General features: G+C 39.4%; 1 protein-coding gene across 6 annotated transcripts in view; it reads right to left on the bottom strand.

Annotated features, from left to right (window-relative positions):
* The window catches only part of unc5cb (unc-5 netrin receptor Cb), a 141,924-nt gene that overhangs the window by 28,943 nt on the left and 91,593 nt on the right, over nucleotides 1-21,388 (bottom strand). For all 6 annotated transcript variants that reach the window (XM_061698867.1, XM_061698868.1, XM_061698869.1 and 3 more), the window contains 2 exons: nucleotides 15,908-16,051; nucleotides 10,378-10,481 (listed from right to left, as the gene is read on the bottom strand). In XM_061698867.1, coding sequence (XP_061554851.1) covers nucleotides 10,378-10,481; nucleotides 15,908-16,051 — 248 coding nt within the window. The remainder of the gene's footprint in view (nucleotides 1-10,377; nucleotides 10,482-15,907; nucleotides 16,052-21,388) is intronic.

The following is a 21,388-nucleotide window of genomic DNA, read 5'->3' as shown; positions in this document are numbered from 1 at the left end:
GGGCTGCAACTAATGTTAATTTTAAGAACCAATTATGTGTTATTTTTTCAATTAATCAGTGAATTGGATAAAAGCAAAACTTAAACTTCTACCCCGTTATTAAAAAAAACCCAGGACATTATTACAAATTGACAATAAAGAAATTGCACAAACATACATTGATTATGATCCAGTAACTGGTTTGGTCCATAACATGTCAAAAATTGGAACTATTAATGATGATTCTTTTCCAAAGTAAGAGCAGATGTTTGATAATGTCTTATTGTATGTTAATCACAAATCGAATTAGTCTGCTTTCATGGATGACTACAGAAACGTGAGAATAGTTATGTTAAACAAGGTCTCTAAACAATTCATCGATTATCAAAATGGTTGTCGATTAGTTTGATAATCGATAAGTTGTTAGTTAATTGAGTAAATGTTGCACAACAAATGTTGCATAATAATGATTTAACTCATTACAAAATGTTTTCAATTGTCTATTTTGTTTCTACAATTCAGTGCTGATTTTCAGAAAGTGTCAGAAAATGTATTTTTGTCTGTATCATGGAAAAGTAAATGTATACACCTAAAAGAAAGAAATTGACTGTACTTCATAATTCCATGCCAACCTGTCCTAAGGGCTCTACACTAACTTTTGCACTAGTAGCACTGGTGGGTAATTTTAAAAAACAGCTGAAAAAAAGTTAGCAGTCTCAAATCCTGTGTCCCACATGATTAGTGAAGCCAATGACGATCATGCTGTTATTTTATTCTCCCTTTAGAACAAAGCACTCATGCGTCTTTTATGAGAGTCCACAAGTGCGATTGAGAGGCGTTAACCTTTTTTTCGCAAGTTAATTCCTCTAAAATGAAGTCGATATTGAACTCTCAGTGAATAAAAACTCTGCTATGATTGAGCCAGGCCACGTAAAACAACTGTGTGAACATCTCCTCCTCGTAGCTCCTCTCATTAGCACAATGAATACATGTTGGAGTACCTCAACCGCATCGTGTTGAGCAAAACCCAGGCTAGCTAAACTAGAATTTTTTATTATTATTATTTTTTAATCTGGAGTTGGGTGTGTTGGCTTTCTGCAACTTGCGTCACGTTGCAAGAAAAAGGTTTTTGTCACCACCCTCGCCAAGGACAACATTTCAGCTTATGCGTCTTTTATGAGTTTCCTCAAGTGAGTCTGAGAAGCTTTTTAACCTTTTCTCACGAGTTCATCTCTCTAAATGATGCCGATATTGAGCTCCTACGACAGAACCGGGGAACATTTAGTATCTTTGTTTGCCTTCAAATCACAAAACCACCCTTTTTTGGTGCATGATGTAGACAAGGACCCTGCAGACACTTTGATTCCCCCCAAAATTCCTCATCTTCAAAGAGCGCAGTCTAGCAATGAGGGGGCCCGGCACGCTGACTTCCTGCTTATTGTCGCGTCCCACGACGGCAGGGACCCGCCTCCCCCACCCCCCCCAAACCACCGTTTGTGAGATAAGACACCAACAAGCAGGTCGAGATAAGCAGGATGTTTATAAAAAGATTAGATGAAGCACTAGGTGAAAGAACACGAGGGCTCACTGTTATTTCTGCCGAGGTACAACACTGTGGCCATTGTTGTAAAAAAATAAATAAATAAATAAAATAGCCATTGTTAGACGTCTTTCAAAGGAGAAGATTAAATGATTGTGACACAATGTTGGTTGTAAGTCAGCGCCAGCAGAACATCCCAAGCGGCTTCCGCTGTCTTCTGTATTCCACGTCGACTGTCTTCGTTGGATTCAAAACGATGATTCCCTTCTCCACAGGAGTCAGGCAGCTCATAAAACACAAACCCCCTCGTGACAAACTACCAGCACATATCAAAACTTGAAACAACCATTTTCTCTTAGTGGCTTTGATTTTGTATATCCTCCAGTGATTCTGTGGTTATATAAGTCTCTTTTTCAGTGTTGCGCATACTGTAAGTATATTTTTTTCATGCATTTGTACACATTTATAAAAAAAAAAAAAGATTTCTGACAATCTGTTATTTGCTGAAAAACCTTTCAACCTATTCGTTCGTTGCTTTTGTGCTTTTTCTGAAACACCCTCAGGTGCCACAAGATGGCACCAAAGCCCTGCCTTATATAAAGTAGTGCTTTGGTGCCATCTTGCTGCATCTTGGTGCCAATGAACTATGTTGAGGTGCGGGGGAGGAGCTTTTATTACACAGGCCTAATATAAAAATAGTGCTTTGACACTAGCGTGTGGCATCTATAGGCAGTTATAAACCTTTTTGGTTGGGGTGTTAGTGTTTTGTTTTTTTGTTTTTTTACTATTTGCAAATAGTATATGTATGTGAAAATAAAATCAGATACTGCGTTGTTGCTTTTTCAAAATCACGTGGGAGTGGCAGAAGACAACTTAAAGTCTCTTTTATGAATTGTTTGCCATCTGTCAAATTGCTGCTTGTTGTGAAATGAGTTAAGTTGACTTCACTGCCACCATACATCGCTCATATAACACATTTTTGTTATATGAGCAAATAAAGCAAATAATCGGCCTACCGGCAGCTCATATCTGGGGAAGCTTGTAAGGCAGGTCACTCGTATTTCAAGGCATCACTGGACAGGCGTTAAATCGGAATTGGGCACTTGGACATGCAGCGCAAATCCATCCTAAGATGTTTAGCATGACCATTAAATTGGCAAAGATTCAATCATAATTACTTATAGTGCCTGACTGTGTAGCGAGAACAAAGTGTGATGACTAACATTAACGTTCTGATTGCCATTTTTGTGCCTCTAATGGAACAAATAAAGAACGACGAGGAGACGTGCTGTCCGAAACGAGACTGACAGCCCATGCAAAAAAACAAAAAACAAAAAAAAAAGCTTCTTGTCCAATTTTTTTTTGTACCAATCACAGCGACAGCCTCTGCAGGCACGACGCGTTCGGATGTCAAGAGCACTTTGATACGGGGCGGGTAATTAAAAATTGAACAAAAGAGCTTTTCAGTGTAGATTTGGTGCTGTTTGGGAGGATGTAGGTGGTGGTGGAGGGGGGGGGGGGGGGGGGATAAGGGACAGCAAAAAAGAGAGAGAGCGAGAGTAAAACAGTGCACTCCTCACACTATTCCTCGCCCGACTATAATTAGGACTCATTAATAAAAGCAGAGATGAGAAGGTAAGCCCGACTCGACATCCCATTTCTCCACAAATCGCGTAACTTTTTCTTTCCCCCTCCCACACACCCCATCATTAGCTCCTGATTGGCAGTGGAACTTCCGGAAGAGGTAATTGGCACATTTCTTGTCATTAACCGGGAAGAAACTGCCACACGTCGCCTATCGCAAGTCATAGAGACGGCCAGTTAAACATAAGCTTCAGAGGAGGAAGATACATCATAACGGAGTGGACCTAAGGCAAAAAAAAAATAAAATAAATAAAAATGTGGAGAAGGAGGAAGATAACTGGCATTCAAGGCAAATCGGCCCCGACATAGCAGGTACAAAGACATGTACCAAGTGCTTGAGAAGAAATATCCCGTCGAAGGTCTGCTGTGATGACACGAGATCAAGGCTGTCTCCCATAGACTAAAAAGCTCTCTCTATATATATATATATATATATATATATATATATAAAAAAGTAGTTTTCCTGTAACAACCTGGTTTGAGCCATATGTTCCAAAGCAAAGTATTTCATAAAAACAACAACAAAGATATGAACTACAGGCAGAACATTTGACTGTTTTACAATACGTTGTCCTTCAGTATTTAACTTTACAACAGAGAGGAATTTTGAAGTATGAAAAAAAAAAAACAGGCAAAAAAAAGCATTAGCTGATTAATATATCTTTAGATTTAGGCCATAGAGGTATGCTGTATATAAGCAACAAAAGTGACTGGCATGTTAAATCACATTTCCTCGACTCCATTATTTTCTTAGCGATGAAGTGATGACTCATATGAACCAAAATAAAAACCAGAGACGCCGTTCTCGGATGTCAAAACATGTCATTTTGGACAGAGTTGCATTTTTAAATACTTCATATATGATGTACACAGAGAGAGTTAAAAAAGTTACGTTAAGTTATTGTTAATTTCACAAAGTCATTTTCAAGTCAACTTGGGCCCCCTAATCAACACGAAAACGGAGCCACTCTTCTTTTTTTTTTTTTGCAGCTCTTAAAAAAAACCCATTCAATTAAGACTTAGTCTTATGGGCAACTATGCTATTAGTCTAACGAAAATTGAAATTACGACCTTTTTTTCCCCTACTAAATATTATTGTATTATTATTTTCTTGGAACGATACAACTTCATGTTTGTTAGACTTCAAACATTTGATGGTGTGAATGTCTTGAAGAAATACACAAATTGTCATAAAGGTCACGTAACATTTGCACTTTTGCTGAGAGGTGTGTCGGCTGGTCCTGTTGTTATACATTGCTAAATTTGGCGATCGCGGTTGCCATGGCTACAAAGAAACCAATTCTTCAAGCTAATTTTATGGTGTATGTGGTGCATAAGGTTGCTTAAAGGCTCAAGTTGAGTTTAATAAGGATTTATTTGACATGGCAAACTATTTATGTTAAGGCATCTTTTTAGGTGGATGAAACAATTTAGCTGTCCGCTTTGCTGACCACCAGTCTTTTTTTTTTTTTTTTTTTTAATGTCGCAAGGGCCCCCGTTGCGCAGACCACGACGTGCCATTCCGCATGCCAACACATCTGTAATTAGCCAAATACAGTATATAGAACACACGGTATAAAAAAAAAAAACCCGAGCCATTCATTACTCATCAGTGTTCTGTCAGAAATAGAACACGAAGCACAACGTTGTGTTGTTTGGGGGGGGGGGTGCGGAGCAACAACACTCTTCCTGCAGCAGAGAAGTCGTCGTGAGCCCTCGCTGCATATATCTGCCCAGGGTGCCTTAAATGACACACCTGGAGGACCAAAAAAAAAATCAAAAATAAAGAAAATAAGGAAAAAAAAAAAAAAAAGTTACAAGCTAATTATGCAATTTTTCACAGCAAGGTAACGGGACCATATGTGGCGCATCTGCCTGCGTGACAAGTATGGAAATATCAAGCTGGGAAAATATTAACAACACAAAAGGCGTCAAGGTGCGATGTCTTGCAACGAGATGGTAAAATAGTTGCTTTGCACTGATGTGCGTTTTTGAGGGGTTCTGCGAGGTTTTTCCCCATGAGACGTTGACTTTTGGTCATCGTTTTTGTTTCTTGGGATTTCAATACTCAACACTTCAATACTGCTACTGTTGAAGTTAAAGATGCAGCTCTTAAATAAACTTTTAGAATTGAGTATTCTACATTATGATCGACATTATTTCATCGATTAATCAGATAAAAATTGATTTCGCATGATTAACCACAATAACGTGCGTGTGAGGCGCATGTATTATTTTTGTCATGTCCGACTGTACTATCTGTGATTTTGAGTGTGTATGGCTTTAAAAGACGTGGGCTGGTCTGGCGAGTGCCGTGGGTGTTAGAGAATGAGAGTGTAGCTTTTGCTGGCTATTAACTGGCTAACCCGTTAGCCGGTCTGTGTGTTGAGTGTCTTGGTGTGAGTTTTGGCCAACGGAAACTCATGTATGATATTTTTATTGCATGTTTTATTTTTTTTCCCTTACCATTTGTTCAATAAAGCTATTGAAAGTGCACCAGTGGCTGTGGTTATCCCCGCCTTACAGTACATATGAATGGAGAAGATTTTGGTGGTTATTTATCATTGTATTGTCATCGTTTTATGTTTTTTGGGATTGTTTGTGGGCCCTTGAGAAAGAGGATTGACAATAAAAGGATATCATACCATAACTAGCGAATGGTAGGCTACATTAAATTAGCTAACGTCGATTCGTTATCTTATGTTAACACACTTAGTGAGATTTGTACAATCCATTCTAATGTTTATAAAGAATACTAATTTGCATTTTTTTTCCCTGTGGGGGCTTTTTTAAGTGTCACATTAAAACGTGGATGTCATTTGAGGAGCAGCAATGATATAAATAAGCACACTGATTCAAGTTCAAAAGCGAAAACACCCTCCGACACATTTCGGGGTGATTAGGAAAGTGTTTGGCTTAAAATACGAGAAGTTGCTCATTAAAACCTCATTCCTCATGTTAAATTGAAAGGAAAAAAACAACAACCACCTGGCACAAAGCAATTCACCTTCGCAACAGTTCCAGATTGCCAGGAGAAACTGAGCCATTTTTCTCTTCTTTATTTGGAAACGTAAACAAAGAAAGGCTTGGCTTTAGAAACGTTGTTGACTCCTTCTGTTCCAAACGTTCCTAAAGGTAGAATAATAACTTACAGAGGACGTTAAGAGTTTTGCCAAGGAAGTCTGTCGTGATTGACAAGTGAGCGCCTGGAGGCCAATCTCGACTCGGCCGCCACAGAGGCCTCCAAGTGGCCTCCTGACACCCCTGCTCTCCGGGGGTCACTTTAATGAACACACACGTCGCCTTTTACTAGCTCCTCAAGCCGCCGCCTTCTTGACAACCGTAACTGTCGTTGCTTTGAGGCGAAGAAATCACTTTAGTCCTGACAAGGTGACCTACCTCTGCTATCCAGTGAAAGTTTGCTGGGAGGCGCAAAAATGCTCGGACGCATGTGCAACATCTGGACCTCCGTTAAGCATAAGAGCCATGGCGACCAACCCTAAGGCTACGGTCTGCATGAACAAAGCTACTTCATCGCTAAAAGTAATGAGTTGAGTTGTGATCGTAAATCGTGGCCGATCACATAATTTGTAGCTGCTTGGTGTTGGCTGGGAAATAATGTCCTTTCTTTTTTTTCCACGCAGCAATCTGCGTGCCTGCTCTGCCATAGGGAGCAGGCGCCTTTATCCCCAAAGCTTATGTTCGAAATACGAAAAAAGAGGTACGGAGTGAGATGTGGAAAAATGTTTCTTACACAGCCGACAGTCAGGTCAAGCCAAAAGATACGAAGAAGTACAAATTGAACTGAGTCTGCAAAACTTGCAAAGTTCCCATCAAAGGCAATGCATGGACATTAGCTTAGCGTCACCGTCGGCACGCAGCGCAAACGTTTCTACCTATTCATATCGATGGATGTTGTTTACTCGAGTTTACTTGTCGTGTCTCGTCTTGCGAATATATTACAAAGATTGTAGTACAGTATACTGTACAGTTGTTTTTTTGTCAAGCCTTTCTCTACGGCATCCAATCGTAACGGAGGTAGAAAAAGGAAGCGCGCTAACCTCGCTGTTCATTAAAACAGACCTTCGACTCGCCATTTCATTTAGACTACAGTCGACAGACTTTGTTCCCGGCTGACGAATCCTTTTTCTTCTCAGCAATGCCAGTGGACTTAATCATGGCAGCAGGGCCCCGATTGCCCACCACCCCTGCGGCGCATCAATGACTCGTTACCCACGATAATGCGGCAGGACCCCGACTGACCGAGGAGATGCCTGAATTAACGTCCGGCTCCCATGGAAACGAGGCGCAGCGGCAGTTCGTAGCGCCGCGTTCACCTCTGAACCCTCGTCTTTCTCTCAGCACTGAAGTGAGGAGACGGAGGACACGGTAGAAGAAAAGGAACAATAAAACCGCATTCTTCCACTGAGCAGATTTGAGTCTGTTTTATGAGGCTGCTGAGCATTATCACGTATGAAAAGAGTCAAAAGCGTCACTCGCGAGGGGACTCTTAAGATTTGAATGAAAGAGTCTGGCCGAGGATCTCAAAGGAACAGTTCCGCGTGGGGCGCCGGGGCTGCGTCCCCGCCTTCATCTTTATTACTCCATCTTTTCGGTCGCTCTCGGCAATAAATCCCACATTTCAGAGATAGGGCGCAAAACAGTCTCCTGCCAAATCACCCACGCTTTTGTTCCTCCTACAATAACCTCACCGCTTAAAAGTCTTCCTCATCATTTCAAAAATGCTGATGTGAATCAAAAATCAGACAGGTGAAGAAACCCAGTGAGGTTCCAGTTTTAGAGCAGAGCTGTTGTGCAGTGTTGAAGAGTGGCTGACTGTTTGTGATTTCCCAACAAAAATATACGTTTTTCGGGTACAAAACGAGATCTAGCCGGACGCCGCCAAGCTGTACCAATGCAATATACTGTATACACTATATACTGTATATTGTTTTATCAATTATGTTGTTGCTTCTTTTAAGTAATCGTGGCGGTGCTTGTTTGTTTTTGTTGGTTGTTGTGCTAGTGGTGGTAGTTGTTGGATTACTTCAAAATTACTCTCATCTTACTTGATCCAACTTCACCATCAACTTCAAGATAATGGCAACATAAACAGTAATGTACTGCTCTGCTTAATGACTAGTTTGGATTGTAAAATTTCTTATTGTAGGCAGCCAGCCAGCCAGACAGTTCATGACTTTATGAAGAAACATTCTACACAATTCTCAGGAGAACAGTAACCAAGTCATCACAATTGTGTTTTGAAGCAACAACAAAGTTGGATGGTATAGGAATGCCACAGAAGTAAATCCAACAAAGTCAATTGCGTGCAGTCAGCACAATTTAATAAGAAAATTGTTACAAGTGTTTGGGTTTTTACGGCGGAAACCGCAGTCGGCCGTGCAGCCGGCAACGGAACCGCGCTGGCTCTCAACATCTCATCTTCTCCGTACCGTGTTTTTCTTCATCGGCGGGTGAAATACGACAGATCTTTCCGTCGCAGCGTCTGTAACGTATTTCTCGAGATCAAGATGAAACCGAAGACGCTGCACATCTGTTTTTTTTTTCCCTCCCCTCGATACAACGTTCACTTGTGTCCAGCTGTGTTTGAATTTAGGGTTGGAAAAATAAATGAGGCAATGGAACGTTTGTCTTTTCTTTTAGGCATGAGGTCATGGGGAGTAATTAAAGAATCTGAAAGCATGCTTCTGTACACGCCAAACTAGACTGGCAACTCGAATAATAGTCAAATAATAGCCAATAGTTGATAATGTATGGTACGGTACGTACCATAAAACAGTGTCTCGTTTGCATGACACAGGCCACTTCAAAACATGTTACAAATATTAAGACACCAGGGAACTGTTTTATGTCTTGAAAAAAAAATGTATGCTATACCCCAGCAGCACGATGGATGAGTGGTTTAGCACGCCTGCTGCACAATTCTGAGGTTTATTTATCGAAAAAAGAGGCCTTGTTTCAAACTGTTAATAAATCTGTCCTATGTACTGTGTTTGCATGTGTGACTGTAGACTGTATTGTGCTTTATTCTGCCTCTCGGAAGCTACACACAAACAGTACAGCAAGCACAGAGGGACAGCACCTGAAGCAGCTCCGGAAGTCAAAAGTTTAATCCACAATACGCAACAACTTCCAGTAGGAATATTTTAATTTGACACTTAAAACAAAGTGAACTAAATTTGGTACAGTATATTTAATCACCGAAACGTTCAACTAAGCCACATAATTTTGTCGAAGGAAAGTCGGCTCGCTTAATGCTAACGTATAATGTGAAACGTCATAGACGGACTAACGGAAATGAATGTGACCGTCAGTGGTTGTTGGTCAATACGCGCTTGTGACCAGTTCTCGCCTAAGTCAGGATAGGCTCCATTTTACCCCGCGACCCTAATAGACAAGCGCTGCAGAAAATAAATTGATGGATTGCTTGAAATAAGAACAAGCATCCACAAGTCAGCAACTTTAGCGACAAGTCCTTCATCTCCTTCACTGACCAATCATTGTCAGCCATTCGGGTTAGTGCGGCACCCCGATGTGGCCTTAATCGCCGCACCAAGCAAATCCGGAGCTGACGGGAAGAACTCGGAAAAGACGCCGCAGACACTTTACGGCTGCCGCAGTCAACTCGAGCCCGGACGGATTGTTTAAGGACAGTCTGTCGAGTAGCGCCTGAAACTTTGGGCCATTTAGCCTGTCAGCACTTTGAGCGCAGATAAATGTTGTGCAGTTCCACTCGGTTAACTCGCCGTTTCCAGGTCAATCACAAGCCTTGACAGGGTTCATTCTGACACCCCCCGAACCACAAAACACGCACACGCGCGCGCACACACGTACACACACACACACACGCACGCCAGAGTGGCCCCGCCACCACCCCACATCAATCTAGTCTTTCATCCTCTATTTATGTTCCTGCAATCTTAAGTGAGCCTTTTCAAATGCACTTGAATAATGTTCTACTGTAGAAAGGGAGGAAGTAACACGGGAACACAGCTGGTTTGATTCCCATTTGCTTTTTTTCCTTCAACCCCCTCTCAAGTTTTATTAGCTGTGTTAACCAAACATGAAATAGCCCAGAAAGCAGCAGAGGGGGGAAATATATATATATATTCTTACATGTAGTTTGAACAGTGAAAAAAAATAAAAATAATAAAACAAAAATTCTAAGAATAATATTTTCGCTCACAGCTTACCTCAGCCATTGGGATGCCTTCGGGTGGGCGGCACTGGAGCAACACTTCCTGCTCCAGTGACACTTCCTTCCCGAGCGGTTCTTGGTCAAAAGTCTTCCTCAAGTCTGCAACACAGAAAATCACATTTTATGATATTTGGAATACATCAAGAACTCTATTTCACCAGGGGGGATAGGTTATACTGTAGTTGTTTGTCCGCTGCATTCACAAGACTACTTGTGGTACGTGGACTCCCTCTCGTGGTACACCAAAGAACCACTGCCTCGGTACAGTTCAATTGTATTTAACTTTTTAGTACAATATACGTGCATTTAATCTTTAACTCATTCACTGCCAGCCTTCCCAGTTTACATGGATATTTGACTTCTAAACCCGTCAATGGCAGTGAATGTGTTAAGAACTGTGTTGTTGTTGTTTTTTTAAATTATTATATAAGCATTTACGTAGTAATTTTTATTCAACCTTTTATGCATTTTTTTGCCAGGTGAATCTTGACTTTTTCTAACAAAGGAAAATGTGTGAAGCATTATATCAACCAATGATCAACCAGTTTTCTGAAAAAGTTCATTGGAAGAGAAGACAGTTGTCGTGATGTGGACATGAACTTGTGACCCAAGAGCCAGAAACATATGGTGTAGGAAGATTGCACTGTAATAATAATAATAATGATAAAAATAATAATAGTTCATTTTATCTGAAGGTGCCTTTCTAGCCACTAATTGAAGGTGCCTTTCTAGCCATACAAAAACAGTTAAAAGAAATTCAATTAAAAAAAAAATAAAACATCAATTAAATTTTATGTTTTATATTATGTCTTAGTATGATATTGCGCTATTTTTAGTACTTTTTTTAGGAGGCTGAATGGATTAATGGCATTTGCATTTATTTCAATACGGAAACATTATATGATTTATATGATTATATGAACATTACACTCCGAGCGCGGTCACGGAACAAATTAAACTTGTAACATTGTGCACCTCCAAGTCATAAAATGTAACACTAGGGTTTTCTTTCCAATAAAGTAAAACAAAACCAGGAATATGTACTGTACATCTTCAGGGGAACACATTACGATATACAAATATAAAATAACTGCTAAAATGGTGATCGTGGCAGTCATTTCCATAAAAGGCTGCTATGAAATCTGAACAGTTTGGTTCGCTGCAGCCATTTTTGCCGAATTCCAGGGCTTGTGTTTAGATGAAGTCCATCTAGAGAATTTGCCCAAATGAGCCCAAATCAGAAATATTTTTTACTAGACAGATGTGCTTAGCCTATTTTCGCTTACACCGTCTAATATCGTGTCGAAGTTTGATGATAATTTTGAGGATTCGCCATGACAAAGAGGATGCAAGGGCCCGTGTTAACTGCTGTTTGCAGCTTCACCGTAGTCCTAATGACCCACAAGCAAAGGAGTTTATTTGGAATTAAACTTTGTTACTTGCTTCTCACAACACTCGAGTCGACTGTGAGCTGCGAAAAAGCTGTTGGACTACTTCACTCAATACCCTAAATAGTGCCTTTGGGAGCATTTTTATTTTTTTTCCTAATGGGTGCAATTCGGTGATACTCTTGGGAACCGTGAAACATTTTGTTTTGCTCATAAAACACAAACGATTCAACCCAACCAATTTGCTTTCATTTCGTCTTTTCAAAGCCATCGATTTGATTCGCTTATTTCATCTGCTTGTGTGAAAATAAACTCATTGTGACTCTCTTTTAAGTAATCAATTGAATGGGGCCAGGCTATCAAAAGAAATTCATACATTTGTTTGTCCTCCAGCGGACACGGGAGCATTAAAAAAAATGCCTTTTTTTTTTTTTTTTTGGAGTGTGAAAGGCACAGTTAAAAGCACAACAAGCTCTTAACTCGCCAGCGCTGGCTGTGACTTACAATCTGATTCAAGTGTATATGTTCAAATGATAGGAGGAGGAGCGCAAAACAAGGCCATTTTTTCCCATTATACTAACAGAATAGAGTCTGGCTGTGAAAAGATGCCCATCCGGGGAGCGAGCCCAGTCGAGGAGCTAATCCATTCAGCGGGAGCTAATGGGAGGGGATGAGGGGGTCCGTTGTGATTTGAGGCATAGGTTAGCGCTGGCAGGCTGCTCATCATGGGTGATTATAGGAGGCGGAGCAGCGGGGGACGGCTCAGTGGGGGACCGACAGGCATGGATCTGGCTCTCCATGCTCGAATAACAGCAGTGGAAAAAAGAGGGAAAAAGTGGCAGCAAGTTGAAGCGCGGCACAGAGCTGCTGCTGCTGGTCTACTTTAGGTCCAAGCGATAGCCATATTCGAGCCAAGTGAGTCGACATGACCTCCTTTCTGTTTGCCGAGAGTCGGGATGAAACACTCCAGTCTTAACGTACAGTATACTCGTAGCTCCTCTCGCAAGCACAGTGAATGCATGTTTAAGCCGTTTAACCACATCACATAATGCAAAACCCATACCAGCAAAACTTGAAAATATAGTTTTTCGAGATCCCAGCTGACATCCGTCCGATGTTTTGCTTTGGGCTTGCAAGCAAAATCTTTGAGGTATGAGTGTTGTATGGTGGCAGTGTACTCAACTCAACTTACAACAAGCAGCAATTTGGCAAATAGTGAACCATTCTTGAGAAAAAGAGGCTTCAAGCTGTTTATTGCCACTCCCAGTTAAAATTTACTGCTAAGCAAAACAAAACTAAGAGATTTACACATTATGTATTTGGAACAGCCACATACCAATGCCTTTAGGTCAAAGCAAATGCCATAGACAGGCTAATGAACAGCATCAATGTGGCAGTATTATAATGCCTTAGAGCAGTGATACCCAACTGGTGGCTCAGGACCCAAAAGTGGGTCGTGGAGCGATTTTGGGTGGCTAGTGAAAAATTACATGTATTCTTATTTTAGATTTTTCTGCTACAGTACAGAGGTGTACCAGTTCCCCACATGAAACAAACTAGATAAGTGACAGGAAGTGTAGCTGCCTGACGCTTTTGCTACTAGTTTACTCCGTAAACAAGTACAGTGCAGCTCTGCCTCTGGCTAGCAATATGCTTTTGACAGTACATCCAACTCATTTGAAACGGCTTTTGTTGTAAGAAGCTATTTTTAAACAGAACACATGTTCTTTATTGTTCTTAACTTCTACTTCTAAGTGGGTCGCGACTTTGCAACAAATATGCGGGTCCTAGGGTGACAACAAAATGAGAACCTCTGCCTTAAAGAACAGATATTTATTTGAACACAAACAGTTCATCAACATGTACTGTTGACAGACAATATAACAACACTCACAGGCATATATTCTTTATTCTCTGAGTAAAACGACTTCTATCACATCTTCGTGAAGAAAAATATTACAGATTCCTATTTTCCTTATGAAAAAAAACCATTGCAAATTTTATTTTGGCGAGCTGGAACGGATTAATGGCATTTGCTTTCATTTGAGTGGGCAAAAATGCTTTGAGATACAAATGTTTTGAGTTACGGGCGTGGCCACAGAACAAATTAAACTTGCATCGCAAGGTACCACTATATCCATTAATTAATAGCAGCTATGCATTTCATGTCTGACGATCCAAATGGTGGAATGTCTTCACTCCTGCAACCCCAGTTTGATTTTGCCAGAAGACCCTCCTAAAAGGCCTTTGTCTGTGGATTATGTACATATTCTCCAGGCCACCGCAACCAAATATTCGTATATAGAGTGAGCTCTGTATCTGGACGTTGTACATGTGGCATATACAAACTACAGTAGGAAGTAACGAATTACATGCAACAGGATTACATAATTTAATCCCAAAAGTTCTCTAATTGTGATTGGTTACATTACTGAGACAAAATGTGTCATTGAAAAGTTGCTTTAAAACATTTCCATGACTGTAATTTTAGTTACATTTGAAAAATAGCCGCAAAAGCTCCGATTTTTTTTCATATTGCTTCCTCCTTGCAAAACCGATGCTTGCGATTGGCTCTCTGGTCATTTGCCATTCTGGCGTAGTCTCAAACATGACATATTTTTTCAAATATGACCTTGAAGCACCACCTTCCAAAAAGATTATCTATGCTTGCAATTCACTTTTTTAGAGGAAATATCCAAGGGTCCTATTGATACATTCATTCAAAGTTAAGAAACGTAATCAAATGTATTTAGTTATATTACTTTGAGAAAGCAACTGAAATAGTTACCCTAAAATTACATTTTCAACAGGGCAACTTGGGTAATTGTAACCAACTACATTTCCAAAATAATCTTCCCAACACAAAACAATGATGGCAACCGGGTCAGTCGTATTGCATTAGCAGTAAACGCAGCTTTTGACAGGAGTTGAAAGTGCAATGATACGTCCCTTCAGGTGCGATCTTGACAACAACGCGCACTGTTGTGTTACGTAACACGCTTTATGTTGCAACGCGATCGCATTGATGCTGCATCTAGAACTAGAACTGTCAACTCTTCTGGGCTTTCGTCATTCTTTGATTGGCAGGTTGGTTTTGAAGGAATAAAGACAAAGCCCCAAACAGGCACAAACTTTGGAGGCGGCGGAATGGCTCTCGTTTGGAAACTATTTTGCGATGCTTCTGAGTGGGTTGAGAAAACAAATCAAGGCCTTCAATGGGGAAAATACGAGTGTATAAACATGCGACGTGGCCTCTTTTCTGTGTATACACGAGTGCACTTCCCTGTTTATGCTGTATTGTACACAGGAAAATTCTGTTCAAAGTGACCTTTGAGTCTGCGAAGATGTCCTCAATCTACCAACCGGAGTGTGCCACATTTCCTCAGGAGCCAGCATGGTCTGACTTTCACGGTGGCCCGATGACCCTGGGCCACCTTGGCACTGGATGTCGGGCCACCACGTACCTTACAGACACTGGCCAAACCAGGCCAGTAAATAAAATAAATACGATGACATTAACAAATTCTTGCTTTTTATCCAAAATATTTTAAGTTTTAGCTACTTAAATTGCCGGGACCCAAACAAAAAGTTCTGCCCAGAACCCATATTTGCGTCGCCTGAACCCATGTTTCAGACGGACATTTACTGCAGACGGACGCAGTGTTGGGCCATTGATAAACTTTGCCAAAAAAGACAGAAGAGTGTCTGCAAGTGATTTGTTGTAACACTGTTAGATGTGTAATGTACATATCACCTGCTGTATGACTGAGCTGAATGGTGGTTTGCGTTTTGTGACCTACAATGTTAATCACTAGTGCGTTAATGCTAATCGCGATTGCTAACCGTTTAGCGTTTAGCATTTTGTTGTCTCAAGTTCTACACCGAATTTATACCATACACTCAGTACCAACATATGCAGTTTAAGGAGAGAAGTCAATCCCTAATAAATGACAATAGCACGCATGGTGTTAGTAGTTTAAAAAAAAAAAAGAAAATTCTGACAGCGCTACGACAACTTGGCTAATGGCGGCCAGCACTCGAAAAGGCTTCATGTTGGACCCCGGCCAGGTTTCGATAGAGGGAGGAGATCTAAAGCGGGATGAAGAGTGAGGACGAAGGAGAGCCAAAAATACTCACAGGCGATGCGGACGTGGGCTTTGCGGCTCTTGGTGGTCCCCGCCGAGCTCCAGGCCACACACTGGCACCAGAAGTCCTCGGGTCCGAAGAGCTCCTCCACCTGCTGCCGAGTGATCTCGATGCTGGCTTCCCTCACCACCAGGCCTGCGAGGACAGAAGGAAACGAGGTGTTTACACGAGCATTGGGCAAAATCAATCACAGTCGACATCTTTCCGTATGTGAAGCCAATGTAATACCTAGATTTCCTGCTTTGCAAATGGACATCTACTTTGTGAGTGAGTGCGTGTATGCATCTGGCCCGGAATCCAAAGCCACGGTATTGAGCTTCGGGGTCCCATGGGGGCGAATTGGGAGCGTCACGCCGAAGACAATCCTGTTTGCTAACCCCTCTGATTAGTGCTCATCTGGGTGCCAGGCCTCAAACAAATGAATCCAATACAAAATGCCACCATACCCCATAGAGCTGATTAGCCTGCTGCTAGAGTGCCTCTGTGGGCATCTCAATGGTGGAGGGGAGCCCTTTACTTACATTAATTTAATATCATTTTAAAAATCACCAGTAAACGGGCCGAGCGGGTAATTTACGTCCCTCCCAAAATGTTTATAGTTGCCTAAATGAATAGTTTCAACTAATTATACTGCAAACTATGATACCAACGATATAATTTCAAACTCATTTACAGGATTACGGTTAAAAATAGATTTGATTAAAAAAAAATACAAATGCAACAGAAATGTGCATGTAAGTTCATCCACTGCCATTGACGGCTGTTGAATTCAAATATCCACGTTAACATGGAGGACTGGCAGTGAAGGAGTTGTTAAATGTGGCGAACATTATCCGTAACCTCCACTTATTACCCGGGCAAAACTTAGCTCCGGCCAGACTTAGAGCTGTCAAGATCACTTCAACATACTTCCTTGACAATTATTACTTATAAATTAAAAAATCAAATCAAATTTAAAAAAATTTAATACTTCAATAAAAACTTACAATCCAATGCAATACACAGATAAGTACAATTTTGTATTTTAATAAGGAAATAATAATACATTTTAATTGTATTTATAATGAATCCATTATTTAAGACAAATAAATACAATTATTAATTTAAAATATTTGTTATTTAAAATAAATCAACTAAGCTATGATTTAATGAGATAAATGAATTAAAAAGGCAAGTAAATATTTCTTATTTACCAACTTTAGGGAAAAAAGGACAAAATTAATGCCACACATATGAGAGGTGTCATATAAATCCTAACCCTAATAATGTAAACGCTCGGTGGGCTGGATGAAAGAACAAAGGGTAGAGAACGGATCACACTTTGCCCACCTCTGCTGTAAATTCTAAACCCAAATTATTTGGGTAAAACGAATTGTAAAAAACAAAACCGAAAGAGTCCGGTTGATTTGAGCTTTCTGTTAAAGCGGAACGCGACGTTCAAATTAGGGCCCGGTCGCAAGCAAAAGGCCTTTTTGTGCAACTGCAGCAACATTTGCCCACACTCCATTACGGCAGCCTGACCAGCCTGTGCCATTACAACCCGCCATTTAGGATGCAGACGCCGATGTTATTTGGATTCCAAAGTCAGACACTATCATCAGCGTCACAAAACCACACCAGGCAATGCTTGCCATTTATAGCCGTCTCGTGTCCATTTGTTGTTCAAAAATACATTAATTTACTGTGGGGTTTTTTTTTTTTTTTTTTTTTTTTTTTTTGCAAAGTACCACGCCTTAAGACGTACTAAGACTGTTCTGACTGTGTGCAATAAAACTTAATTAAACTATCAATTATGAGTAATGATACTACAAAAAATGGATTGTTAAAAAAAAGTCCGATTCAAAATGAAAACTCAATAGAAATAACTAGGTCAATTAAAATAACAAATCAATATATTAACAAAAAATCAGGATACCACAGTTTCAATGTCATTAGTTAATTCTGAACACAGCCCCATTGATAATAGGGTGTGCACACTTATGCAACCACAGTAAAGATTATAGGTCACATATATGGTGGTAATTTTTTTTTAAATAATTTATTTCTTTATATCACTAAAACTAAGCATTAGAACAGGGGTGTGTAGGTTTATATCCACTGTAAATCCAAGTAAAATAATTACAAAATAGACTACATAAAAAGGAGCACAATTAAAATAAAACCAGAATAAATAGTAAATAGCTTATATAAAAATTATAAATAATGATAGTACAAAAACGTAACCAAATAATTAAGACACAAACAAAAATAATAACTAAGTCAGTATAAAAATAGCACAATTAAAGTAAAAAGAAACAATTAAAATAACAAATCAACGTAAGAACATTTAATACCAAAATATTATTCAAATGTATTGTTACAAAATCCTAAAATTAAAAATAGCTAAATTACTACAACATAGCCATTAAAATAATAAATATTACTAATACTACTAATAATCATAATTAAATTAAAATATCATTTAAAAATAAATTAATGCATCTAAAATCAAAATTAATATCAATTCAAATTAAACTATTCATTAGAAACAGAGATGTAAAATACATAAATAATACACATTTTTATAAACATGTTACAAATTTCCAATGAAATAATAAATAAAATCAATGAAAAACAAACAAAATAAAGAAAAATGATTTAAAAAAATAAACATTCATTAAATTAAAATTAATTAATTACAATAATTTGGAACATTTAATGCTGATCAATTAAAATATTTAATGTAATGATAATAAATAAAGAAAAACAAAAAATGAATAATAATAATCATAACTAATTAGATTTATACATATGAATATAGTATTAAATAACGTAAACTATATATAGAATTACAAATTGAGCAGTAGCAGTAGAAAAAAATATCAATTAAAATAAAAAATACCTACTACAAAATGTTACGCGCTGCAATTAGTATAATTTTATTTCAATTATACTGTACTATTATTCTACAGTAATACTTTAGTGTTTTTAGCGAGAGATTTGCACTGAGTCACTCACAGGTGCAGTAATGCTCATCTTGCTGGAAAACAATCCAGCTCGTAAAAAAAAATAGCACTTAACTTTCGGCCCCGAAAAATGTTGCCAAAGTCTCATGGGAACGCTTTGATTTACTCAATAGGTTCCTTGAAAACGATCCTTTGGCGCATAACATGGAGGTCTGTTGCTTTAAGAACAGCTGTATTCACACACATCTGCGGAACGATCTTTGCCAACTGTGCGGAACAAAAAAAGAAAACCTTGTAGGAGTGGAGCTCAATTTATGGAGCTCATTTTTAATTTCCATAAATAAGATTGAAATTGTGATGCAAGTGAGACACTTGTTCACGGTTCCCGTCTTGTTTAGCACACCGAAGGGACCCTGTTTTGACGTGACATCATAATACGCACTTGTGACTCATGGTTAACTCAATCAGAACCCTAATCTGTGCCGTAAATCTCGTTCAGAACACATCTTGACGCACAAGGAAATCGTTCTGGCACACTGCGAGACTCCTAATGTAGTGGAGTGGGAATAAGAATAATTATGGACTATTTGAGCTCAGCTATGACTGTTTTATATCCGTTGATCTACGCTCGGGTTCCTGATGTGTCTTGAGTTTCTGGCTGACTGGAGGGGGAGGGGGAAAGGCAAGAGAGTGGCTGCTTTTGAAAATGAACATGCCATTTTAGTTCGGGTTCAGCGCCTTCACACACACGCCTTGTTCGGTTCTTACAGTCGCATCCCGCACAACTTAGCGCTCATGTAAAATTTACGGCGAGGACACGGCATGGCGGAGGAGCAGACGCGAGTGCTCGGAGGATAGCAGAGGTGGCAAACGTACTCCCACTCTACGTAAGTAACGGTACAGAAAAAAAAAAAACAGTATACCAACAATAACAGTATAACAACAATAATACAACAGTTTAACAACAATAATAAGTCAACTAAATGGGGAGGGGGGAGACTTAAATGTAAGTTAATTACATATAAATATTATATATAAATATATAAATATTATAATTAACAAATATCATTAGCCTAATAGCATAATTGCCTAAGTCATTTTTACATGTTTTTGGAAAACAACAACAAAAGTTCAACCTTTGTGGATTATCATGACCTGGATCTACACATACATTAAAAAAATAAAAATTAAATAAAATCATACAAATTTGAACAAGTGCATTGCTATTTTTTATTGATATTCTGACAGTAAGTTAAAAACGACTTAACGGGAGACAATTGTGCTATTTCACTAATGTTATATAAAATACGTGCTGTCCCGATCTGATCACGTTACCAGAAATCGGGGCCGATCATGCCATTTTCATCTCTAGTTTTTAAAGGTCACAAATCCACCCAAAAACGTTTTACATTTACACAATGTAAGGTTTGGAGTTTAAGTGGTAGAGCGAAAAAGGCAGAAAAATAAAGAAAAAAAAGACAATTTAATGTGTTTTTACTTTCTTTTTTAAAAATTATTTTTTTTTGTAATTTTATTTGCTTCTTAATGCATTGCCCTGGTATCGGATCGGGACTCGGTAGCTTCGATACTCAAAATCAAGTGACTCGTGTAAAAATAATGTGATCGGGGCATGCCTATGAAATAGCCATTTTGATGACTCGGTTCAAAAAAGACAATGTACTATACAATGTACGATAACTGAAAAATAATACCCTTTACCTGGATGTTTTTTTTTTTTGTTTTTTTATTTGAGAATTCTCTCACGCTGGAAGCTGTTGGTTTTTAGGCTAGCACAAAACAGGAAAGTATAGTAACAAAGTGTTTTTTTTACTTCACACCAATGAAGGATGGACAATAACAACCACGCGTGGATTCATATGAGTAAGCGGGTGCGCTACAGTGGTGACTCAACTATTGAATTTAGATTTGCTGAGAACGTCATTGGATTGTCGGCGATAACGACAAGCTCCACGTGGACATCAGGAGTCACTCGTGACTTGGTGGGCCATACTAAAGTCGCATGAAATGCTTCCTGATGTGTTTTATTTTAAAAAGGTATCGGAAGGATCAGTCGAGTAGAAGAGCCGGTCTCTGAAATAAGCCTGCTGACTACATCCGATGACTTCATGTTACTTTGCTGAGCCTGCTGCTCACGTTTGATCGCTTTGAGATACAGGTAAACGTCTAGCAAACTGCTCACACCCTTCCCCCCCCCCCCCACGGCAAGGCCTCAAAGTGATTTTAAAAAATTGCTTTCCAATGTAACCCATCTATTGAGGATAGCTGCTTCTGATTGAGGCTCACTTAAGCGCATTTGCGAGTTAGTCAAAGTATGAACCTTGAGATTTTTCCAAAATGGACCACTTCCTGTTCAATTTCGTGCAAGGGTCTTCTGACAGACATGTCCACACAGTTTTGTGTCGATCAGTAAAACTGGGGGGGCGCTTCTGAGTGATTTTGTGGTGGAATTGCTAGCGACCCCTAAAATACACAAATCTTCACCAGGATACACACTTTAGCAACAATA

The sequence above is a fragment of the Phycodurus eques genome, chromosome 15 (genome assembly GCF_024500275.1).
Source record: "Phycodurus eques isolate BA_2022a chromosome 15, UOR_Pequ_1.1, whole genome shotgun sequence".
Lineage (NCBI taxonomy): Eukaryota > Metazoa > Chordata > Actinopteri > Syngnathiformes > Syngnathidae > Phycodurus > Phycodurus eques.
This window is presented reverse-complemented; position numbering and strand designations above follow the sequence as displayed.